The sequence below is a fragment of the Anolis sagrei genome, chromosome 1 (assembly GCF_037176765.1).
Source record: "Anolis sagrei isolate rAnoSag1 chromosome 1, rAnoSag1.mat, whole genome shotgun sequence".
In the NCBI taxonomy this organism is placed as follows: Eukaryota; Metazoa; Chordata; class Lepidosauria; order Squamata; family Dactyloidae; genus Anolis; species Anolis sagrei.
This window is the reverse complement of record NC_090021.1, coordinates 201,281,360-201,307,651: the sequence shown is the minus strand read 5'-3', so window position 1 is coordinate 201,307,651 and position 26,292 is coordinate 201,281,360. Positions and strand designations below refer to the sequence as shown.

The window sequence follows — 26,292 nt, the reverse complement described above, 5'->3', positions numbered from 1 at the left end:
CTAATTTCCTTCCCCTTTGTGTAATGAAAAAGACCAAGCATATAAATGTGTGTTCTAAGGCATTTTCTTTTATGATTGACTGCATGCCCTATGTTTGTGCTAAATGCCCATCTAGAGTTAACTTTTGGCTGGCATTGGTCCCAGGTCACACTAGGTAATTTAATCTTTAGCATATTAACCAATCACTGCTGTAGTTCAGGTCGTTCTATTAATGTACGCTTGAAAGAATTATTGCAGCGTATACACATCAAAAACATGAAATGGTAATGGCCAGCATCCAGAGAGCTACTTTAGATATCCCCAAGGGATTCTAAATAGAGTTATTTATTTATTCTCCTTTAATCAGAAGAATGCTCCTCCCATGCTATCTTGCAAACTGCTTTTATGTCTCCTTCAATTTCCAGCCAGTTTACCATGTGTAGCAAAGATCTTTTATTCTTATAACCTTACCTTTTGGTCATAATGAACTATCCTATATATAATCTCTAAATCGATAATTTTTTGTCAAAAAATCCACCCAAAAACCTAAGTCAACTTATTAAGTGGTCAGTGTGAGCACCGTTCCTTAACTCTCATTTAAAAAATGAACCAACCCCTTCTCTGAGTGGAGTAGCAAAAGGGAAGCGCTTAGTCTGCCCTTGGAGAACTTCAAAGAAAGACTGACTTCATTTACTCTCTCTACCCTGGTACTGTTTCTGGCCATTTTGAATGCCTGGGTGGGAAAATGGTAGTGTCAGTCAACAGTAGTGGAATTGTTCATTTCCCATCTGCAGAATGACCCTCAACCCATCCATGGGTCATATAAAATGCATATTTTGGCCCCAAATCCTTTCTGCCTTACACATGAGTAACTTTTCAGACTTTTTGTCAGGGGACAGTTGTGGAGGGAATGGACTATAGAATACTCACACAAATAAGAACAGAGCAACAAAATGAAACCAGGGTTTACCTATAATTTTGGAAACTCAAATTGTGGGTATGTGTTGGTATAGATTGCCCCATAGTTTTATTAGACTGTTTTTAAAAGTAGCAGAGCCTAAAGAAGAACTATTTGAAGGCACAACAGCAATAACAAAAGATATTTTATGATGCATGCATTGAAAATGTACTGTTTGTAATATTTAAAGTTTCTATCTTGTCTTAATCTGACACTTAAACTAAATTCTCATGTAGTCAGTTAATTTAAGCCATTCATGGGAAAAGACATTTTGTTAAATATCATGGGGATCTATAGAGGCCAATGTGTTACAAAAAAGAAAAAGTCATCACTGTGTTGAGTTTCCCGTGGGGGCTTCTTGAACACAGTGAACAAACTACCAAAAGTATAGTCCCTGCCCTGACGTAAAGCCAGGGGCATTTTGTCTGGGATTTTAACATGTTTCTCCAGAAACAAATGAGCCTCAGTAAAATATCTCATTCTCCTACAGTTCGGAAGCAGAGAAATAAAAAAAAATCCTACTGGGAACTCATTTTATCTTTGGAATGCTTAGATACAGAATGAAAAATTCAGCAGCCTCTGATGCTCCTATATACAGTAATATTATCCTTTCAAGCCGTTAGAAGGCTGTCATGGAATTTGTGAATAGTTCATCTACTTCTACAAGTTTTTTTCATGGGATGTGATGCTAAGAGCATACTTAAATTGTCTTAGTGTAGTAGTAGTAGTAGTAGTAGTAGTAGTAGTAAGAAGAAGAAGAAGAAGAAGTGGTGTGCCAGTGGTCATTGGCACACTGGGTGCCATGCCAAAAGATCTCAGCCGGCATTTGGAAACAATACACGTTGACAAAATCACTATTTGTCAACTGCAAAGGACCACCTTACTTGGATCTGCACGTATCATTCAAAAATATATCACACAGTCCTAGACACTTTGGAAGTGTTCGACTTGTGATTTTGTGATATGAAATCCAGCATATAGATCTTGTTTGCTGTGACATACTGTGTTTTTGTGTCAATAATAATAATAGTAATAAATTTTATTTGCTGCCTACCTTTTCCTCACAGCTTCAAGGTGGAGAAACCACATTTAAAACACATCACCATTAAATACATAGAATAAAATCATATATTAAAATACATTACTATAATGGTATGAAAACTGAAATACAGTAAACACAGGACATGAGTTTAGAATTTTTTGTTAAAATAGATTGGGTAGGCCTGCTGGAAGAGAGTTTTCTCTTAAATTCTGACAGCTGATTTTGCTGTCAGAGTTCTTCTGGCAGGTCATTCCACAGCCTCAGGGTGGCCGATGAAAAGGTCCTTTGGGTGACTGTTAGATGCTGGCTGATTGGAATAAACATCCCCCAGCGAACCTAAGTATCTGGGGCAGATTGTACGCGAAAAGGTAAGCAGGACCCCTGAAAACATTACATTTTAAGTTACCCAGACTAAGTATCCCAACAGCATTGCGCTAACAAGGATTTCATATAGCAACATCTTTTTTCCATTAATTTGATCACTGAATAAATATTTTTAATTGGTCAGAGTTCGTTAGCACCCAGATTTTTATTCAAAATTGTCCAACATGCCTTTGCAAAGGAGCAGCATAAGATATAAGATATAAAACTATATAATAGTACCAATTCATAAAAAGTAATAACTCGGTGAGATAAATTGAGAAGCTCTGAAAGCGTGTAACAGCAGCATTTAATCTAGATGTAGCCTCTGGCTTTCATAATACAAAACATACATCTTCTTGCATATAGCATCTTTCCAGATATCTCTCCTCTCACTACAGCTTGCTACAGCAGCTGCAGCTACATCATCCTAATCTATGCTGCTTCCAATCATTCTTCACTTCTCCCATGATGTTCCCCAACCACAACTTGTTTTGGCTATCACAGCTCGCTCTTTGCACCTGCCCAACTCACACCATCTTTTCTCTTTTCTCTCTTTTTTTTTTTTTTTGGACTTTCTCCTCCTTCCCTCTCCCACCACTTTTGGCAAATACTTTTGATTCTTGTTTCACATGTCTATTTGTCACTCATATCTCTTCAAATCTCTTTCAATTATGTAGAAAATGGACATGACTTGCAAGCCAAAATTAGGTCACTTGTGTTGCAGAAAGTAACATGGTATCTCATTTTTGGTGGTTGCCTTTAAAGAACACAAACAACAAGGATCCTGTTTAGATTTATTTTCCTGGATGATGAAAGCAGGAAAAGTCATGTTGCTGTTAGCTTTAGATGTCATCTGTGAAAGGCTGCAAGGAATTTAGACTTTCAAAGTAGTTTTGGCAGCAGCCATTAGGTATGACTTGAGAAATGACAGTAAACAATAACAGCTAGCCAAGCAATCTGCCTGCACCATGTGGCCCATTTATTGCCACCTGTGTATCTGAGTAAAAGTTTGTTGAACAACAAAAACAGAATAAAAATTGTAAAAGGCAGTACTTTTTTATATCTCTGCCCTTCCTCCACACTTGGCTAGGACTATTTTTGAGTTACTATGGAAAATGATGACCCACGTTCAGATTTCTATATTTAACCTAAACATTTATTTGTTTGCATAATCTCCAGTGAAAATTCACCTCATTATTTTAATTGTTTTGACTGTAAATTTGTAGCCAGCATTGGAGTAAGAAACGCTGATGTTTTTATACATGAGAAGCATTGAATTTTGCCATTGATTATGTTGTGAACCGCTTTGAGTCTCCCCAGGGTGAGAAAATAGGTATATAAATGCAATAAATAAATAAATAAGAACAGAGGGAAAGGAAAGGAAAGGAAAGGAGGAAAGGGAAGGAAGGAGGGTAGGAAAGGAATGGAAAAAATCAATCTCCCTGTAATAGTATTATTCTTGAGGTCTTTCGATGTGCCCTCCCAACAGTACATTTAATCTACTGATATGACAATAGGTATTCTATTAAAATGTATTTTCAGCCTATTAGCTGAAAATGCATGTTAAAAATAAAAATGTTGAGTGTACTACATTATCTGCCACATATTTATGATTTCTCAGAAAATGATATCCTAAGCTATTTCTTGCTCCAAAAAGTAATTGCATATGTATGTATATTTGCCTTAGGGTCGCCATAAATTAGATCCAACCTGAAGGAACAAAACAACAACATGGCTTTGATAGGAATACTGACAATATAGAATGTTTCTTGTTACACTGTTTTTCGTCCTTAGGAATCTAAGCTCTGCAGGAGAAGAAGCACGGAAGCAAATGAGAGCGTGTGAGGGGCTGGTTGATTCGTTGTTATATGTGATCCACACATGTGTGAACACTTCTGATTATGACAGCAAGGTGTGCAAATCTTAACTATGGATTATCTTTTTATACTCGAGAGATTTTGTTTGAGACTGTAATATATAGATACTATTTCAGTCACAAAGTTTTTGCACTTTGATTGTGAAATTGAGAACTGAAATGATCCTTTTTTATTTGGCACTGTTTTAGTTATTCTTGGTTAGAATTAAGTGTTACTTTGTTGGGGAAGATCATTATGACCACATTTAAAATGCTCTATATCATACCGAAGATCAAGGGATCACTGTCAAACTCACCATAATTTGAATGTAGGTGACAGATTTTCCGAACAATTCTCCATGTTTCCTATCCCCAGATAGTGGAGGCATCAAGCTATCTGTCTCCGCAAACAACCATTGCAGCAGGCATATCATTGCAGAATCTCTTCTGTTTGGCTTACAGACTGTGGAAAACTGTGTGTGTACATTAAGGAACCTTTCCTACCGTCTAGAGCTTGAAGTGCCTCAGGCCCGTCTGCTGGGTATTAATGAATTGGATGACTTTTTGGGGAAGGAATCACCAAGCAAAGATTCTGAACCAAGCTGCTGGGGGAAAAAGAAGAAGAAAAAGAAGAAGACATCGCAAGAAGATCAGGTTTGTTCTTTCTCCTTTGCGCATCAGTAACTTTCAGCTGCTTATGTTACAATATTACAGATCTTGGGATGGCAACTATAGATAATATGCCAAAGGTGTTAAAATCCTTTTCCATTCATCCTAGAAGATTGTATTTACACATAATAATTATATATCTTTTACAGTGGGATGGAGTTGGCCCAATACCAGGATTGTCAAAGTGTCCTAAAGGTGTGGAAATGCTGTGGCACCCTTCTGTAGTAAAGCCGTATCTAACTCTTCTAGCTGAAAGCTCCAATCCAGCTACTTTGGAGGGTTCTGCAGGATCTCTCCAAAATCTGTCTGCAGGCAATTGGAAGGTAGGGAATGAAATTAAAATGTGTTGAGATTTCTCTTTTTTCATCAGCGATGCTCCAGTGGACAGTCAGATGTAATATAAGAAAATGCCTCTGGTATTTTCTATGCATTATTTACAAATTATTCTCCTTTTATCCAGGGAACTTGTTCCACATCTCAAAAGTCTCTTATGAGCAGTTTGACAGTCTGATCGATACAGGCAAAAATTTAATATATTTGACACCATGGCTATTAGTCTGCTAGTCGGAGAGTAGGAACAAAATGTTACTGACCCTACATTTTGGCATGTATTGGCATCTTACCCATATGATAGAATTACTAGATTGTACTACTTTGGATTAATTATCTGCCCCAAACATGCTTGTAGTATTTGTTGGCTGGGACAAGCAGGCACAAGGCTGGTTCCAGGTCTTTGGTGTCACTTAAAACAAGGTTGTAAATACTTGTCAAAGATATAATGTAATGCAATGTAATTTTTGTACAAATAGGTTACTGTGTCTTTAAGGAAACTTTGAATATTTTTAATTTGGGTTTGTTGAAACAAGCCAGATTCATTAACTACAGTTTAAAGAAAACACTCTATGTGTGTTGAACTTTCCCCACTTTTTTCACAAATAACTCCCCAATCTATTCACCAAAATAAAAATCCCACCCTTCACAGGTTTTTTTTTTGTCATTCTTCCAGATGTTCCTTTTTGTCATTTAATCTGTGTTGATGAAGTAGTGTGACATCCATCAAATGTTAACTTTTAGACCAGTGGTTCTCAACCTGTGGGTCCCCAGATGTTTTGGCCTTCAGCTCCCAAAAATCCCAACAGGTGGTAAACTGGCTGGGATTTCTGGGAGTTGTAGGCCAAAACGCCTTGGGACCCACAGGTTGAGAACCACTGTTTTAGACCCTTTCATCCATCTGTCATCTTAGATGGTGGACTTTAATTTATCATTCCTTATTTAGAAATTGCATGGACTAGCTTACCTGTTGGTTTTTAATTTTAATTACTCTGGATTCTTTGTGGAACTCATTGGGTTTCCTTTTATATCTTCCTTTTACATATTTACAACTCCATTAACATTTCAGTATTTTCGAGTGAACTTTTATTTTCCACTACGTAGCCAAACATATGTATTTATAAAAGACAGGGCAGTAATTTTTCAGTAGCCTTCTCACAACAACAGTGAAGTTAAGATGAACTGTTCTGGTAAAATTCATGACGTTTGTGATAAATGTTTATTAATGTAAGACTGATAACATGGATTTTTTTGTGTTTTTTCTCTGATCCCTGTCCTTCCCTTCTGGTTTATGTATTTTATTGGTGGACAGGATTACAAATGAGCTTATGTTAGTTAGATGATACTGAAGATTTTTTGAAACCAGTTTGTCCTCTATAAAAAAAGGAAAATCTTTGCTATCACTTTTTATATTCATTTATTTTGCTCAGAGGGTCTACAGAGATTTATAATGCAGCATTTCTTTAGTGAAAAGAAGGTCACAGCTTAATTAAGTTAGCTGATGATGAGCTACATTTATAGCAAAAATGTGGGGAGATTAATTGTTGCTCACAATTCAGTATTGCAGTCCACACGCTATTATCGCATCCTTTAATAGTTACTAAAACATTTATCCCACTTCATATTTCACCTAAATTCCTAATTCATTTCCTTAGTCTAAGCATCATAGCAAGGCCATCGAATTCTAGCATGAAAACAAAACTTAATGAATAAGTTAATGGGAGCTGGGTAAGCCCTTTTGCAAAACTTGAAAATATGAATGTTTTCGGCTATAGTTTCCAGAGTCACTCAACACATCTAGTAGCCATGCTAGCTAAAGTATTCTGGGATTTAACATTAAAAAACTGCATTGCCAAGTTCTGCCCACTTGCACTTCAAACAAAAAAACACCATCAGTTTCTTTAAAAATTAATGAAAAGTCAGAGGCATTTGAGTACTTTTGTATTTTTTGTGTAACAGTTTGCGGCCTATATTCGAGCTGCAGTCAGGAAAGAGAAAGGGCTTCCAATTCTTGTGGAATTGCTGAGAATGGACAATGACCGTGTTGTTTCCTCTGTGGCAACTGCTTTGAGAAACATGGCTTTAGACGTTCGCAACAAGGAGCTTATTGGTAAGCATAAAGAGTACCTTACTATCTTAGCTATCAATATACGAAAACACTTTTTTTGAAAAAAAAAAAAGTCTTTATATGCCTCTAGCTATTCTGTGACTCTCTACAACAGCAAGCAGACACCGGGAAGCAAACTGTTTCAGGCAGGAAGTTTTATTTGCAAGGCTTGATTGAAAATGATTTTGCTTGTAAAGTCATAACCTTCCCCAGATCCATTATGCTGATGATGGATTCTGGCATCACCCACATATATTCCTTGCCTTTGGGATCAGTAGCATTTTGAATTTTAACACCTCTCTTATTCTGCCTTAATAGTTCTGTCAAAACGGGACTATGTATGGATAGGACGGTATATGTACAGCTGAAATAACCAGTTCCTACAGGTGATAAATTATCTGTCTTCTTACCTGTATCTTGATGTTTTTAGTGCAAAAGAAAAGAAAGGCTGTTGGTCATTATAACCAAGCCAGTGGTTCTCAAATTTGCTCTCCCAGCTATTTGGGACTGCAGTTTCTGTAATCCATTCTCTTGGCCATGCTGTCTGGGACTTCTGGGATTGCAAGCCCAAAACATCAGAAAGGCTAAAAGTTGAGAACCACTGACCAAAGGCCTTGGTTTTGAAAGTGGCTTTCTAAGGGGCATAGAAGAAAAGGTGGTTATAAAGTGTTTTTCCATTAAAAAAGATGAATAGTCCTTTGAGATACAGTTTTGACATTAGCTGCTATACTTATGGTGTAATATGAAGCTGTACAACTGGTCACTATCTTTGGGGTTTTGGTTTTAGAGCAAAACCACATATGATCAGACCTCACAGCTTTTCAACAAAAGTTCAAACAAGCACAAAGATCTCTGAATTTGGAGCTATCTGGTCCATCTAGATTCAGAGCCCTATGTTCCTGTTTATTCTATCAGGAGATTTCTTGCATTATGTTTGGCTTGGCTGTAAATTCACCTGGAGAGGCAGTGATTCTTAGTCATTGTCTACTTGAAATATGTGAACCTTACCATGGACTTCAGGATACATTGCACTGTGTAGAACAATGGTTCCCAACGTGTGGTCCATGAACCACCAGTGGTCTGCAAGACCTAAAATATGGTCCATGGTCTCACCATTACTATACTATTGCAACGAGAGTGACTGGTCTTGCAAAACCCTCTTATAGTGCTGAGGCGTATTAAATATGGTTTTCTGTGGGTGAGCAGGCTGGATGGCATATGCCCTGTATTGGAAACTAGAGCTGATGTAGTCTATCCAATGCAGTTTTTTGAATCAGCACCCCAAATAACCAAACTGAATCTATAGTTGACCAAAAATTGATTTGTAATCCTTTTGGTACTAATGTTGGAGAGTGGCCCCTGGTCAAGTGGTCCCTGGTCAAAAAAAAAAAAAAGGTTGGGAATCACTGCTGTAAAAGTTACTATTCAGATAAATTAACGTAGAAGGGTTCCCGGAGAATCATATCTTCCTCCCCTCTTTATCATCTGGCACCAGCCAGAGATCACGTTATGAGTATATGGAGGTGCTGACATATTTGAGATTGTGACGATATAGCAAAATCAATATAATCAGACAAATAGCTTTTAAAACCTACAATCCCAATTCAGAATTGCAGTGTAAACGAGAAAATCTACAGTGGCAAATGTTAATTCAAGCTGGAATCATTGCTTCCCAGTGTAAATAAATCTCTTTTATTTGTATATTAAACTGACTCGTTCCCTATAAATCCTCTTTCTTTCAATGAGTCTATTCTGGGTATAACTCAATCTGGTTCTGTTCCACAGGTTTTCATTCAAAATATTTCAAAAGTGTAAATTAATAAGAGTTCCCTATTAAGAAATGTTTTCTTTTTAAGTTAAATGTCAGCATTTATCTGCCAACATGCTACTCTAGGTGAAAATTAATGCCTTTCTTGTAAAATCTGCTTGCTAGCTATTGTTTGGGAGGAGAGCAATGTCCAGTCTCGATAAAATAGTGAAGAGTAGAGACATCAGACTGGCAACAAAGATCCGCCTAGTCAAAGCCATGGTATTCCCTGTAGTCACCTACGGATGTGAGAGCTGGACCTTAGGGAAGGCTGAGCGAAGGAAGATCGATGCTTTTGAGCTGTGGTGCTGGAGGAAAGTGCTGAGAGTGCCTTGGACTGCGAGAAGATCCAACCAGTCCATCCTCCAGGAAATAAAGCCCGACTGCTCACTGGAGGGAAAGATACTAGAGACAAAGTTGAAGTACTTTGGCCACATCATGAGGAGACAGGAAAGCCTAGAGAAGACAATTATGCTGGGGAAAGTGGAAGGCAAAAGGAAGAGGGGCCGACCAAGGGCAAGATGGATGGATGGCATCCTTGAAGTGACTGGACTGACCTTGAGGGAGCTGGGGGTGGTAACGGCCGACAGGGAGCTCTGGCGTAGGCTGGTCCATGAGGTCACGAAGAGTCGGAGACGACTGAACGAATGAACAACAACAAGCTATTGTTTGTATCCAAATATTTCTCTAGTTTTTATTTTATAATGCAATTGTTAATTAAAAGCCACTGAATTACCATAACAGCCCAAACTAAAGCATTTAGCTTTCTTTTGTTTATAGTGTCTTTGTAAGCAATTAAAATCAAAAATTTCCTCCTCATAAATCAATCTTTATGGATGAAAATGAAGTGATAAATGGTGCAAGAGTTGCCTCACCCTGTCGTTTGTGAAGCCTTTTTATTACACACCAGTCCCGAAATGAAAAGAACAGGTGTTTCTCTTGTTCTTCTTCCTGTATTTATATTTACTGCTTCCCTATTTTCTAGTCTAAAGAATGAAGTTCCAACATTTTGTTTCTGTTTCTGTTTCCCATCAGCTCCAAGTCCTGCTTGCTGATGAGGAGGTGCACAGTATACCCTGGTGAAATATCTGTTGTGTTTCTGTAAACCACAGATTGCTTGGAGCCTATGCAATTAATGTGATTGTGGCTTTCTTGCTGTGTAATGGCCCTGCTAAAACAAGCTTATCTAAAACAAGTACATAGATTTCTGTATTCCTGTGTACTTTGGCAGCTTGCCATAGTCAATTTAATCATTGCACTCTTCCCAACCACCCCCAAGCCCCCCATTAGCAAAAGAATCTAGTAAAAAATTGAAAAATGACACTGCGATATCTGTTCCCATTATGCCCAGTTGCAGTGATTTCTTCTTCATGGTGGCAATTTTCCCCATTTTTAAGATAAAATTTCTTTCTGCTGTGGTTGCTTCTGGAGCTGTGTGACGGTTCAGTATAGTGTTAAAATTATATACCACATCATCATTTGTAGCTTATCTTGTCTATATGGATTTTTCTCTTCATCACAGGTAAATATGCTATGCGAGACCTGGTAAATCGCCTTCCTGGAGGCAGTGGACCAAATATTCTCTCTGATGAAACTGTGGCAGCAATATGCTGTGCTTTGCACGAGGTCACCAGCAAAAACATGGAAAATGCCAAAGCACTAGCTGACACAGGTGGAATAGAAAAACTGGTAAACATAACAAAAGGAAGGGGTGACAGGTAAGTGTTGGGTGCTAAAACTGCACCAGTAAAAATCTTGTATGTGCTTCTGATAAGTGGAATTTACAAAATCAGCTTTTGACTTAAGAAGGGTCAGTTTCTACATGGTTTTCAAGAGCTATATTGCATTGAATCAAAATATGCTGGAGGTGCTTGCAGATGACTTGGAAGGGAAAAGAGGAACAGGGTAGTACTGTTACTAAACAAAGCCCTATGATAAAGAAAACAACATTTTTCAATATTGTAGTTGTTTTGAGTTGTTTAAAGGCCCCCTGGTGGCGCAGCGGCTTAAACCACTGAGCTGCTGAACTCGCTGATCAAAAGTCTGGTGGTTCAAATCCAGGGAGCCGGGTGAGCACCCACTGTTAGGCTAGCTTGAGTAGTTCAATAGGTACAGTTTCTGCAGGAAGGTAATGGCACTCCATGAAGTCATGACCTTGGAAGTGTCTCCGGACAGCACCTGCTCTTCGGCTTAGAAATTGAGATAAGCACCAACCCCCAAAGTCAGACACGACTAGACTTAATCTCAGGGGAAACCTTTACCTGTATCTTGATTTACATATCAGTAACACCACGTCCATGTTTCCCAAAATGTGTTTCCCCAATATTGGATATAATGATGTATAAAGCCCCAAAGAATAGTTCTCAGGGGGGCAAATAATTTTGATAGCCTTTTGAGAGACTTGCATGCCTATACTCATCTCTCCAGCAGACTGCATGTTGTTGGTTGTATTGTCTATCTGTTGAATTGTACATCTTGGCTTCAACCTTGCATAGGTAGACGAGACTGATGCTTAATGCACAGAATCGTGTTTCTGACTCTTCTTAAGGCACATGTGACTCCCCTCTCATCTTTTTCTGGTTTCAACTTCATCACAGAAGCCATAGAATTTTCCTGGTGTGGAGTATACTGTTGTTTTGAGTGTTTGTATAACATGCACAGGACAGATTGTACTACAATCTAATCATAAACAATTTTTCCTTCTAGGTCATCATTGAAAGTTGTCAAGGCAGCAGCGCAGGTGCTCAACACATTATGGCAATATCGCGATCTTCGTAGCATTTATAAAAAGGTAGCACATAAAAATTAATATTCATCAGGATGCATTTCCACAATGAAATTTAAGTGATCTTCTAATGAAGCATGCAAATTTTTGTGTGACCTCCTTTTGTTTCTGTCACAGGACGGTTGGAATCAAAATCATTTTATTACCCCAGTGTCAACACTTGAGCGTGACAGATTCAAGTCACATCCCTCCTTGTCGACAACGAATCAGCAAATGTCGCCTATCATTCAGTCTGGTCAGTTAATAAAACTTTTCCTTTATATGTGATTAGATCTGGGAGGTTATTTCCCTAAGCAGAACTTATACAAACCCTTTAAACCCTCTGAGATTCTATTTCAGTTTTTACTCCAACTTTTAAAAGATTGAAGCCAACCTGCTTGTCTGGTTTTTGTGAGGCTGAATTCAGTAGAGAAAGCTGGTGAACCTGTAATTGGAGATTATGCTTTTACACTTGCAACAGCCTAAATAACTATTAATTTAGGAAGTCTGAGTTATATATAAGAAGTCTGCATGCAAAAAGCCCCAAGCTCAGTCACTGGCATCTTCTGTCCTTAACTCTGGAGAGCTGCTGCCAGCTAGTATGCATACTCCAGAGGGAGACAGGCAAATGGTCGGATTCAGTACAGTCAGTCCCCAAATAACAAACAAGATAGGTTCCATAGATTTGTTCTTAAGTAGAATTTGTTAGTAAGTCAGAACAGGTACACTTTTAAGTGTAACTCCAGCAATATATATATATATAGAGAGAGAGAGAGAGAGAATTTTGGGTAGTTAACACCCCTTTGAGTTTGTTTTGCTGTCTGTACCCCTGTTCAAAAGATTACACCTAACTTTTTGTCCCTGTGATCATTGGATTTTGAAAAGTTTGGCTTGGTGTGGAAACAAGGATTAGTGAGAAAGTGTCCGTAGAGACACCTTTTCCACATGATAACTCTTTCAGGAGTGAATTTCCCTTCCGATAGTTAGATTTCTCTCTCTTTCTGTTGTCTCACCCCCTTTCTTAAGTATGAGTCATTTGTAAATGGGGTGTTTGTAACTTGGGGACTACCTGTATAGGAAATGTTTTTGTATTTGTATTAAAAAAGGGGGGAATGATGCCAGTGCACAATATCAGCAGCATCAATATTTGATTTAATGAGATGGCGTAGGCTTTCAGTATCCACAACATGCATACTTAGGCAAGACTATCACAAATGTTGAGTCCAATATCAAATATCTAATTTAAAGTTTTAAGATTTAAAGCCTGGACTGGTGGGCCGAACAGGAACTTCTAGATTGTTCAGTCACCAGATGATTGTTGAAATCCTGATGCCCCTACTCATCTTCTTCTAAGACAGGGGCCCTCAAACTAAGGCCCACAGGCTGAATGTGGTCCCCCAAGGTCATTTACCCAACCCCCGTCCAAAACTTTGTTGTGTGCCCTAAGTCCAAAACACAGCAACAACAATCCTAATAAACTTGACTATCTCATCAGCCAAAATCAGGGCCACACTTTCCACTGAAATACTGGTAAGTTTATGTTGGTTAAAATTGTTCCTCATTTTAAATACTGTATTGTTCTTTCATTTTTGTTTGTTTGTTTTCAAACTATAGCCGGCTGCTGCCCCCCCCCCCCCCAACCACCACCACACAGAGTCTGAAGGATCATTAACTGGCTCTCTACTTTAAAACTTTGAGGACGCCTGTTCTAGGCCTCCAGGAATTAACTGAATCATTCCGAGTAGAAGCAATGTGGTATGCCCTGGAGCAGATTTACTTTTCAAAGTCTTTTCAGTTAACAAGAAATTCAATAATTTGAAATATAGTAAAATCACAGGATGTTCAACTGTATGTCATCCTGGATTTTAAAGCCACTTTTCATTTTATAATTTCTGTTCACTACTTTCGGAAAAGTCTGTTATGAGAAAAATTTTGAGTACAGTCCTCTGCCTTTCCTAAACTTCACCTGGCTACAATTCTCTCTGTCTAACTCTGTTTTCCCTTTCTCCCTTTCATCTCTGTGCTTTTCCTTCCCTAGTTGGCAGCACATCTTCGTCACCTGCGCTATTAGGAATTAGAGACCCTCGTTCCGAATATGATAGGACCCAAACTTCTATGCAGTATTACAATAACCAAGGTGATGGGATTGTACATAAAGACATCTATACTGGTAAGGGACCAATGAGATAAAATCTAAAAGTTTTATTCCTACAATATGTGTTTTAATCAGAAAAAAACTAGTATGCACCCAAAACATTGATTTGGATCATACTGAGTGAATATTAATATTATAATTTATCTCAATGACTACTAAGTGCCAATGGATCTCATCCCAATTTTCATAACATTAATATTGGCCATTATTTTTCAAGAACCATATGTTTATCTTGCAAATGCAAGTAAAAACCATTACTTGTGCCTTAGATTAGAACTCAAATTCAGCAGTGGCCAATACTACAAAAAGGGTTTCCTGCCTTCCTGTTTTTACCTTCCTTCTATCAGCATAGAAAGATTAAACATCTGATAATTTTGCAGCTCAACAAATGAAATACATATTTTATTTGAGAAGAAGGTGGCTAGAACTGGGGCTCAGGGAGACTAATATGCCCATTACAAGCATCTCTGGAAAGTCAGTTGGACATGTAGGCCCATGAGGGACAAGGTGCCTCTAGTGGTGATGACTTTTAGAAAATTACTTTGCCTGCAATATATTCCTCTCTGAGCTTTCACTATCATTTAGGTTCCAGTTTTTCCCAGCACTCCTGTGTGTGTGCCTTCAAGTCAGCTGTTGACCTATGGTGACCCTAAATGGTTTTCTTAGGCAAGAAATAATCAGTTCCTTTATTCGTAACGTAGCCTGCTGTACTTAGTAACGTTGGTGGTTTCTATCATATGAAATTCATGGGGGTTGTCAGAAGCCGACAGGCAACCTGAAGGCACATGCAAGGCTAGTGTAACATGGGAGAGGGTCATATTGCAGGTATGGTAATTTCTAAAAGCCATCATGTATAGTCCCACTACCACTGCGTAACATTGTCCCCCAGATGGATCTGTGTGTCCAGCTGACTTTCCAGACACCCTTGTAACTATAATATAAGGCTTTCCGGCTTCCACCTCTAGTCCTTTTCCCTGCAGACAGAATATTAGACTCATTTGCTGAATTACTAAATGTTCCTAAATGTATTTCAGTGAAGTATGAAAGTGACTTAGCATAAAGTTCAGTAAGTCAAATACTGGTTTTAATATTCCACTGCCATTTTCCTGTAGGGTCCAGCAAACCTTCGCCAGTTTATATCAGCTCTTATTCATCACCAGCAAGAGACCAAAATAGACGCCTACAGGTAATAATGGAAACCTTAATTTGAAGAATGTGAATACTGATCACAATGATACTGTATTTTTTTAATGATCACTATTAAACGTTTCATTTACTAATGAATGCCTTCCGCCTAAAGTAGCTTTCTAGCAACATACAGTTCCTTTAAATTCCTGCTGCACCTGGATTATGACAGCACTCCTACTGAACTGGGAGTGAGGGTGGGAATCTGCCCAATGTGCCTCCACATGAGAAAGCCTCGCCCTTCACCCATCAAGGTCTGGAGGGGAATTCTGAGATAAGACAGCTGAGTAAACTTAGCAGCCACACCACAATCAAGAAACCTGCCATGTCATGACTTCTGGTTGTGGAGCGGGTTTTAAGCACATTTTCTTGAACATATGGTTATCTTGTGCTGAACATATGAAAGTTGGAAATGTGTGCATGTGTGGTTTGAGGCATGTTGTGGGCGGAGTGAGGCTTGTGTATGCGCTGCAGATCCTTTGAAGTTCAATCCATACACTTTCCGCAAAGCAGCCAAGTAGCACTATAATTACAATGCAGTTATCCTCCATAAACCTAGTCATTTATGGTTTCAAACACATACATACACAACAGATTTTGGAAGGGATTTTTAAAATTTTCAATCCCAGAGTCTCTCAGCCAACACAGCTGCTACTTTTTTCAAAGTCCCGAATACACTACACACACACTGACTCATTTTCTTAATTTGTGGTATCATTTTTCCTTTTGCAAGATATGATAGATCAAGGCGGGGGAACCCTCTTGAGGTCCCAATTCATTTGTGTGGAGGTTATTGATACTACCACTCACACCCCTTCACCATCCATTTGTGGTTTCCCAGCTTTTGCATTTGTTTTCCAAATTCTAAAATGTTGAAGGGGTTATTATGTACTGGTATTAAGAGCTTTAAAATAGAATATGTTGGCATTTCAGGCCCAGGCTTTTTCCCTTAGACCCTATCTTAGGAACGTGACCCGCCCCCCCCCCCCCCCCCCAAAGAACTCTGGTTTTGGCCTCAGGAACAAAGAAGCTGCCAGTACTTGTAATCGGTTATTCTCTTTCTGCCTTTTCTGCTACATCTGCACAAAAGGATATGCCTTTTCTACTTTAACAATCTGCACAATTTGAAATCTATAGTAAACATACAGCACCTTTTGCTATTTGTCTGAGAAAGCAAAAACAGGAAAAACGTTAAAATACTTGCCTGGCTAATATACACCTGATGAACTTAGCTCACCATTCTGGGCAAAGTGGATTAAAAAAAGATTCAGTTGGTTGGAAAAATATTTTAAGCTGCATATTTTTTTTTAATTAAATCTTATCTCCATGCTAGCTAATCTGTCATTCACTCATTAAAATGAATTAATGGCTTTGCACACAATGCCCAACTTGGACATACATTTGAATTCTTCCTCTCATCAAAATGATTGTAGTATATCAAGCAATAACAACGTTACTGCTTCAGTTTCACAGGTTTCACTTTGTTTCTGAGTTGCCTGAAGTTACACAAGTTACTAATACAGGATATTGTTTTATGCCAATAGGGCTGAACCAAGCAAGGCAGAAAAGTTTGTTAAATCAGAGAAAATAAACACTGCAGGTAACACAAAACAGGAAAGGCCTTTACATTTTACAACATCGAAACATGATGTCGCTAACTACTGAGTACTATATTAATATATTTTACTGATCATATTTCAAGGAATATGTGAGAACACAATGGCGAATATTTTATTGAGATCAAAGATTTGAATTGCACTTTTCTCTTGATGATTTAAAACAGCAATATAAATCATTGCTTATGGGTCACATGCTTGTAGACCGGTTCTCCTCCAGTTGTCTTCAGTGCTCAGAAGTCCTGAAAATATATTTCTGTGTATGGATTTTAAGCAAAGGTCTGAAGAAGCATTTTGGCACCTCGTTCTTTAAAATGTATGATTTCAGCAAACTAACGTTCCAAGACATTGGGATCAAGAATATACAAATGCTGGAGAATAATTAAACAAGGACACAGGGTTACACCAAAATGATATGCAAAATACTTCTCTCTGAGAGCTAGAAGTACTATTTGCAAGTCATGCCATATGATAGATGCAAAAGAATTGTTCTCCACAGAGCAACAACTAATTATGAATCCTTAAAGAAGTACAAGTGGATAGAAGCAAAATTAGAAAGTCAATAGCACAACACGATTTGCAATTAGCAGGAGAAGAGAAGAAAAAAAACCCAAAACAAATAACAAACCCATCAACACTGCAAGTGTCCTTACCTGGAGATTGATGAAGTGCCACAGCATGAACAACTTAGGGGGAAATGGGGAAATAAAAAAATTACTTGCATTGCAGGAACTTTATTTTGTGCTCGTCTTTGACCTTATTCAGATGTTTGACACTAAAGTTAAAAGCAAAAGTGGAAAATGTGTGGGGATTGTGTGGGCCCTATTTGCAGTCCTTTCAATCCCTTTAAACTTCCCTCCACCACATTTTTAGAAAGATGACTGACATATCAGCTACAATTAGTGAAACACCATGGAAGTCACCACAAAAACAAGGTAATTTGGGTCCCCTGGCTCCCCTATCCACAAAGCCAGCCAGACAAACCCAGTGTCATTTGCATCATTTGCAGTTGTGATTATGTAGAAGACACTAGGAAGTCAATTGCTCTTGCACAAATGCCAAGCATGCTTACAAAAATTAGGAAGACATAATTAGATAGAAGATAGAGTCAGATTTCTAAGAGATTTTGGATATAAGCAAAATTGTAGCAATAAGTGAAATTTCACTGAATTATACATGCAAACCTGGTAATATTAATTGTAGAATATTTTATTATTATATACAATCTGTACATACAAGATATGTAGCAATGTGAACTATAACTCATCCCCAGTAAACTATGCCATTTTTATAGTGTGCTCAATTTCATCCTAGGCAGGTTGTATTTTCCATCCACATGCACACATTCCATCAACATCTTGTTTACATAAAGCATGCATATTCCTATTTAAGCTATATTTCTTATCTCCACCAGAATTTCCCCCCAAAATATTTTTCATATTTCTGCAAACCTTGGGATTCCACAATACCACCTTACACCTTCCTCTTTTGAGATAAAGAACCATTCTCAGTAATAATTTAGTGTTTACAAAATCCTCAGAACATTTCATACATTGCTTTGTGTGAAGTTACAAACATAACAGCAACCAAAGTTTTACAAAGAATATATCACATCACCAAAAAGTTGGCAGAAAAATATAAAGGATCTGAACAAAAGAATCAGAGAAAGGAAGAAACTTAAAAAGAGGGGCTTGATCAATTGATTTCAGTTAATGAAAGATCATGGATATATTTTTCAGCATTGAAATAAGTTTTGTTAAGATTGATTTCTGTGTAATGCAATTGCTGAGGTTAATTTAAACAATAGGAATAAATGTAATAGCAAGGAAAAGTTACCTAATGCATTTGCAATATTCTGGCTACCTAAGCAGGTGGGCAGAGAAATACATTCCCAAAGGAGGAGACAGCAAAAAAAAAAAAAAAAAAAAAAGGTTAGTTAAAATATGGCTTCAAAAACTACAGAAGAAAAATGCCTGTAGTTAATCCTGGATGGGCTTCAGTTGCTTTCTGAAGAACTGAAGATCTTCAGTAGTTCCCACCAGGGATGATAGACAAGGATGTATTTCAGTTCTTGTGATGTGCCTAGCTTTCACATATAACACGAGGGTTATGAGAAAAATATGGATAATCACTTCTAAATACTACTATCCATATTGTCTGAGTATAATTCACCATCAATTGAAATAATAATAATAATTATTATTATTATTTATACCCCGCCACCATCTCCCCGAAGGGGACTTAGGGCAGCTAACATGAGGCGAAGCTTAGATACAATACAGCAAAATAAAATACAAAATGCAGACAACAAAAATAAAATCAAAATAAAATACATACAGTAGCAAAATAAAATAAATAAAGCAAATTGGCATAATATAAAATATAAAATGCACATCTCAATTTTGAAGGTGCACATATTTTTAAAAAAAAGATTTGTTGTTGACTGTCATGCACAGTTTCTTCTTGACTATTGGCCATTTGTCTGCTCTCCTCAGAACAACAGACAAACAAGGGTAAGCTGTGCCTCTCCATCAGGCTTAAGCTGGTGAGCTTGCCTCGCCAGCCTCGGCCTGACTGACAGACAGTAGTTTCCTAACTAAGGCCTGATTTACGAGGCCTTCAGAACCAAAGAAGAGGCTTTGAAGGCCTCATGGATGAGGCTGGTTGGGAAGCCGTGTCCCTTGTCAGGCTGAGTCTGGCGAGTGCATAATTCCAATTCGCCGTTGAATCGAATGAGCACCTCACTTTTGGTTATGTAATTTTGTCCAAAAAAGTGAGCATTCAATTTGAGCAAATATGTTATTTCTCCCCTGCCATTGTCAGAACCAAAAGCTTCTTGGAAATATTTCCAGTTTTCTCCTATGATGTGCCATTTGCGTTGCTTATTCATATTATAACCACATTTGAAATCTTGATGAGCTGTTCCTGTTTAGTTTCTGAAAATAGATTCTACGTGCTTATGAAGATGTCATGTTCAATGGCAACCTTTGTGCTTTCCTTATAAAAGCAAATTCTGATAGCAAGGCTCTTGTTATTTGACTTCACAGACAAGTGATTTCCATGGAGACATTTTTATAGTTATACAGCAGGTACAGTTACATGGTATTAATCTGAAAATCCGGTGGTCTTAGAATTATATCTAGTTCTAAAAGGACACTCCTAAAGTCATAGTTTTGAAATGCTTTTGTAAATGTTGTTTTGCTGGGCAGCCCATATTCGCATGAATGGATACTTCACGGCTACATCTGTGCATGGAGGTCTATTGTATAGCTCTTATAAAAACGGAACTAAATTGGGGTGTGCTTCTGTTTGTTTCATTTTCTCAATAGCATCAGCAGTTGTATTACAGCCAAGATGATTCCAGCAGAAAGAACTATGATGCGTACAGGTTATATTTGCAGTCCCCACATAGCTATGAAGACCCATACTTTGATGACCGAGTCCACTTCCCAGCTACAGCTGATTACACAACACAGTATGGACTGAAATCAACCACAAACTATGTAGACTTCTATTCTACCAGGCGACCTTCTTATCGAGCAGAACAATACCCTGGGTCACCCGACTCTTGGGTGTAGCATTAAAAAACCACAAAGAGGAAAATTGTTTCTAACGTTGCTTGAGAAGAGATTGAGTGATGGGCTTGCTGTTTTGAGGGAGAAATGTGAAAGTGAATTACAAAGAAGGAAACCAAGAAAGAGCTCCCCCCACCCTACCCCATGGGAGAGTATTTGGAAGATGGGATTGAATATGGAAAGGGAGAACTTTGCTCTGTTTAGATGTTAGACCTGTAGTCCCTATAGTCTGGTGAAGGTGTGGGCAATGTGACAAAAGGTTTGAGAATTGATGGGGAAATGGATTTGGGAAATGTTTAGGTCAGGTGAAATTACGAATGATTTTTTTAAAAAAATGTGAATAAAAGTCTTGTTCTCATGGTTTGTACAGGAAAAAATGGATGCCCTTCTTGTTTTACTGCTACTACTAAATGTCAAGATTGTATGCTATCATGTCTTGTAAATTTCTTTTTATTTGGTGTAAATATGGAAATGCCACGTTGATTGGAAGTGCCATCATTTGTAATGCTGTGTGTCATTTTAAAACTTGATTTTAAAAATGGACATCTTCTAAAAAGGGGAGAGACTGAGAGAGATTGAAAGGGGACAAAAAACATATGAGGAATCGTTATAAATAAATATCATTTTGTTTTTAAAATGAACGGTGTAATTTTGAAGCACAAACCTCAGTCCAGTATATCTGCATCTTTTTCATTCCCTGCCTCTTTCACGGAATAATTCACTGCCATTTTTAATGCCTATGGGGAAAAAATAAATGTGGATGCCTCATCCATGGAACGCAATTCCCTGCTCATTTTTTTTATTTTCCATGTTTATTGTTAACGAACAAATACAACAGATGTAAATGCTTGTTGTGAGTTGTAAAATAAGGTTAAATATATATCCAAGCATTTGACCACTTTCTCAGTTTTGTGGAGTTCATATCCATGAGTCCAGTATTTTTTACAGTTCATTGTGTTTTCTTCTAAAAATAAGTAAAGAAGCAGAATAAAGTTCATTTCGCTTATTTTTCCCTTTAGTAATCTGTCTAGCGGGCACATATTCCTCTTATTTCATTTATAATGTTTTTTATAAATGAGTGTTAATTGATTACATTCATTTTCCTCCTAGCACACTGGTAACAGCTAAACCTTTAAGCCATGGTACAAATTAATTTGGATTTATTAGTTGTTGATCTGTGTCTGTAGCGGAGGTTGTTTCACAAAAAGAACCCACGATTGGCTCTACAGACACTGGGAAGACATAAAGGGATGGAATTATCTGTGTTTCTAAAGGATTAGCAGAAACTGTTCATAATTCCTGCCTGTTTACCTATACTTATTGTTGCTTGAAATCATGTTTGCAGAATTAATCTATATCATATCCTTAATCAATTGAATAGAAAGTAGCATCCCTGCAGTTCTGGGCAGCCACATTGTCCCGTACCACATTGTTCCCACTTCTGATTGTTAATGTGGCATGTCCCTGACCAGTATGTAAATTGTTTCTATTCTGTGCCTTCAGACCAAGCCATGGTGATTTTGACAAAAGCTCATTTCTGTTAAATAATTTGTTCTCATACTTGGTTATTTCTTCCACATAGTACCACAGGTGCAAAATCTTTCTGTTGTTGCTTTCATGGATACCCAGTCATTGGAGTGGTGTCCTTTGTAAAAGGTCTTAAATTACAAATTACATCTTTACAAAAGGAGTCAAAATTTTGTGGCCCTACAGATGTTGAACCACATCTGGCAGGCATAGCCAATAGTGGAGAGTGCCGGGAGCTGCCATTTGGAGAGTTACAGGGTTCCCACCTTTGGTTGATAATGTGGCATAATGTATTTCTCAACATAGCCCAGAACGTGCCTGAATTTTCAGCTTCATCAAGAATAACCTGATTCCTTCAGTTCATACTGTTGACTTGTCAGTTTGCATCAAGGAGAAGCAAAACCATTCAAGGGCTTGCCCTAAAGGGCATTTGGGTTTTCTAGACAAGACCTTAAGAATCCTTGTGGAAATCCAAGGTAGGATGAAACCAGAAAAAAAAACTAAATGACTTGTATGTGAGGGGCGGGTATGTCTGGAACATGCAAATAGGACAGAGCAGGGCATATTTTCTTTCATTTATCTGCTTGAAATGTCTGTGTACCTATGGGAAGTTCATTGATAAAAGAAACAAAGACACTAAAAAAAATAAAACAAGCAATTCAATCTTGCATTCTTTTAATAAAAGTTTCTGATTGGCGCAAATCAGTAAGATATGGACTAAATTTTAATATACCATAAATATTCATGTATATCTAGAAAATTTAGTCAAAAAATAAGCCCCTGTGCCTTACCACTTACAAAAAAGGAAAATCTTCCCTGAGTAGAGTTATAAAAGGTAAGAACTTAGTCTGTACCAGAAGAACCTAAAAGAAGCAGCAATCAGCTTTACTCTTTCTGCTACGGTACCACTTTTGTCCTTTTTGAATGCCTGGGCAGGAAAATGGCAGGCCAACATGACATTGGTGCATTTCCTTCTCTTGTCTCATCCTTAGGTCATATCAAAATCTAAAATTTTGACACCCCCCCCCCCAACCTGCCCTTTATTTACAAATGAGGTTGACTTGCACATGAGTATAGACAGTACTTATTTACTCATTTTGTTTTCTATTATAACAGTCTCCTTTACTGTTTTAATCGCATTACCAAACATTTGGCTAGCAAAATCGGCACAAGAAATATGGCCAAAATAATCAACTGTAAATTGATAAGATGCGGGACAAGCATCTACCTAGATTCATCTCATAGAGGCTATGCTGACATTTGTGTGTCAATTTTGTGCTTGTGCTTCTTTTTCATTCTGGGAACTGTTAACTGGATCACTTTAAGACAGTGCTTTTTAACCTGTGGGCTGCAGACCACCAGTGGGACATGAGGATGAAAATCTGGTCCGCAAACCTCCTTCCTCTTTTTTTTATTTTATTTTATTTTCCGCTCCTTTCATGCTGCCTGCCACTAATTCCCTGTCGTTGAACAGCCCTGACCTCTTGGATAGACCACATCGATCCTAGATTATTAAATATGGTTTTCTGTGGGTGAGCAGATGGCAACTACTGGATGGCATCTGTCCTGTATCGGAGACTAGAGTTGATGTGGTCTATCCAATGCAGTTTGCTGAATCAGCATCCCAAATAACCAAAACAAATCTAAAGTTGACCAAAAATTGATTTGTAACCTTTTAGTACTAATGTTGGAGAGTGGCCCCTGGTCAAAGTGGTCCCTGGTCAAAAAAAGGTTGGGAAACACTGATTTAAGATGTCCAGCCACACTGCAAAATTTCTTTCTGTTCTGTTCAGGTGGATTTTAAAAATCTAATTTATACACATGGATCTTTAATTATACAAATGAAATTAAATGGCATGTTTCAATTTACTTCTCTTCAGCATGTTCTGGTTCCCCCACATGCATCTTATTGCAGGAGTACTATTAGGTCAACAAGTTTAATTCATAAGATGTTGACCTCTCCAGTGGGAACAATTATAGACATGAAAAATCATTTTTATTGCTTAGAGCCTCTGGAGTGTGGAAGTGCTCTTTCGAAAAGTAGCGTATAACATGAAAAGGGAGAAGCCATTATTCTCTAATCTCATACTCAAATTCTCTGAGGGGTGTGTATGTAATTTGGGGAGGGTAAGCCAAAATATTTTACCTGATTTTTTAAAGTGTGCTTAGTTAAGCAGCTGTAAGATATTGATACAATATAGAGATACTTGGATGCATATGAGAAACGCATGACAGGGTTAAGGAAAACAATGGAAGTAGCTTTAATGTGTGGTAGAAGCCGCTTTAAATATAAAATCTGGATTATGCACCATAAGTATCGTGCAGAGATCTAGGGTTTGCTGCTGACTGCATTAAAAATCAAATGGTCCTACCAGAACATTTGTTTATGGTATTTAACTTTTATAATTCTTAGGAATTCCACCGAATGAAAAAATGTTTATCGATCCCTACAGTATGTTCATTTTTTCCCCAAATGGAGATCAGGCAAAATTAGGCAATTTGGGTCACAAAGAGAATCAGTTGGTTCAAGCAAGCCATGTTAGTTCACCAGATAAGAATTTATATTATAATTAGTACAAAACTATTCTAAAACTTCCAGTGCTATGATTATTTTCTATGAACTGTGTAGCTTGATGTTAGGTCAACTGGGATGCAGTCTCAGTTGCTGGAAGGAACTGAGAAGTATGGCTTAAGATTCTGTACCTTTTCTTCTGAGGAAGGACAAATATACAGTTCATGTCATTTTACTGTAAATTTTATCAAAGGTAGAGAAAAGTTGGTCCACTCTATGGTCATATCCTTTCCTGGCCATTCTGACAAGTTGCTATTTTCAATTTGTATCAAAGGATGGAATCTTAAAATCACCCCCAAGTTTGCAATGTTTTTAATTGTCTGGAAAACTAGACCAAAGATGTTAGTAAATTAGTGACTGTATAAGTTCTGTGTGTGTTTGCATAGTTTCCTTTCTGTAAATAGCATCTTGTCAAGATACTAAATAAATCTATAATGACTGCTATTTTTAAAAGGATAGAACTGAGGGAGGTGCTTGTGTTAAGCAAATACAAATGGAGTTGAAATGATAATGCAGCTACACTCACCATTCCAAAATGTTGTGAAATTTTGTCCTGCTTGTTAAAGGGTTACTGATTTTTCAGTTATCCAGAGTAAGCTTCAGTCTTGTTGTGTGGGGGAAATAGGCAGGTGGCTAAAAAAGAACTGACTTGAATAACCCACTCCTGAAAATACACCTTCCTGCACAATGTGCTTGTATTTTGGATAATAAAGCAGATTTTGGTATTTACATATAGCACTTCTCCTCATTTTTGAACTACTTGACATACATTATCTGGAGATGAAGCAGTATTATGGTCACTCCCATATTTCAGAGGAAAGGCTGAGGCTAAGAGAAGACTTGCTCAGAAGAATCAGTCTATGACATGATAGTTGAATGAGAACTTCCTCGTCCACAGGCCAAGCTCTTAATTGCTAAACTGCTGAGTTCTCCATCATTAGAAGAGGAACACCTTCTGTGCCCAAGCTGGGTAAGTCCTTCATGTGTTCCTTTATCTAAGTTGCAGACTTAACCCATGTCTATTTGGGGTGGGTGGTTGTTCCACTCTTGCAATAAGAGACTCTTATGGCATCATGAATGGGAAACAAAATTATTGTGGCGTATATTTTTGTGTTCCAGAGCCCCTTGCTCAGGTCCATGGTGGAAAGCCCTTCCAATATCAAGACTATTCCAAGGAGCTCTAAGCAGTGACCATAGTTATTCCCCAGCTGATTCCCCAGGTCTTATTTATGCTCAGTGAGTTGCTGTGCAAGAGAATATATATGCTGAATCTGACCATTGGTCCATTTAGGCCAGTGTTGTCTGCACTAATTGCAGTAGTGGCTCTCCACAGTTTCAAGCAGCATTGTTGCCTAGCCTTCCCTGGAAACCTGGATAAATTTCCTATTCAGACACTAACCAGACTTGACCCTGCTTATCTTCTGAAACCAGATGAGATCAGGCTCATTCAGAATTGTCTGCTGGTGCAAAAATAAAAGAACTTTGGACATGATGAGTAAATTGTATTTTTAGTGCTGAGCTGATAGTGAAATCTTTTTGCAATTTTTTCTGTCTCTAGAAAAATGATAAAACTTATTTATTAAAGCGGGATAATGTATTAATGACGTTTTAAAATTTCCATAATAAAATACTTGCTCATTTATAAAGAAATGGTTCACAACACTAATGCCAAAATGGCTTTTGCATGTAGTAAAGATTGCTTCAAACAACCTCAAATGCTTAAATATAAAAGTGTGATTGTTTCTGTCAAAAGTGAGACATTACTGCTGCCTAAAAACATTTCCTAAG

The 26,292-nt window shown here is 37.8% G+C and overlaps 1 protein-coding gene across 5 annotated transcripts in view; it reads left to right on the top strand.

The window, feature by feature from the left end:
- PKP4 (plakophilin 4) overlaps positions 1-25,233 on the top strand; it is a 125,355-nt gene extending 100,122 nt beyond the window's left edge. For all 5 annotated transcript variants that reach the window (XM_060777338.2, XM_060777348.2, XM_060777330.2 and 2 more), the window contains 10 exons: positions 4,137-4,254; positions 4,660-4,851; positions 5,016-5,189; positions 7,156-7,306; positions 10,633-10,828; positions 11,817-11,901; positions 12,013-12,130; positions 13,913-14,044; positions 15,142-15,215; positions 20,160-25,233. In XM_060777338.2, the coding sequence (XP_060633321.2) occupies positions 4,137-4,254; positions 4,660-4,851; positions 5,016-5,189; positions 7,156-7,306; positions 10,633-10,828; positions 11,817-11,901; positions 12,013-12,130; positions 13,913-14,044; positions 15,142-15,215; positions 20,160-20,408 (1,489 nt within the window). In that variant the 3' untranslated portion in view covers positions 20,409-25,233. The remainder of the gene's footprint in view (positions 1-4,136; positions 4,255-4,659; positions 4,852-5,015; positions 5,190-7,155; positions 7,307-10,632; positions 10,829-11,816; positions 11,902-12,012; positions 12,131-13,912; positions 14,045-15,141; positions 15,216-20,159) is intronic.
- The last annotated feature ends 1,059 nt before the right edge of the window (positions 25,234-26,292 follow it).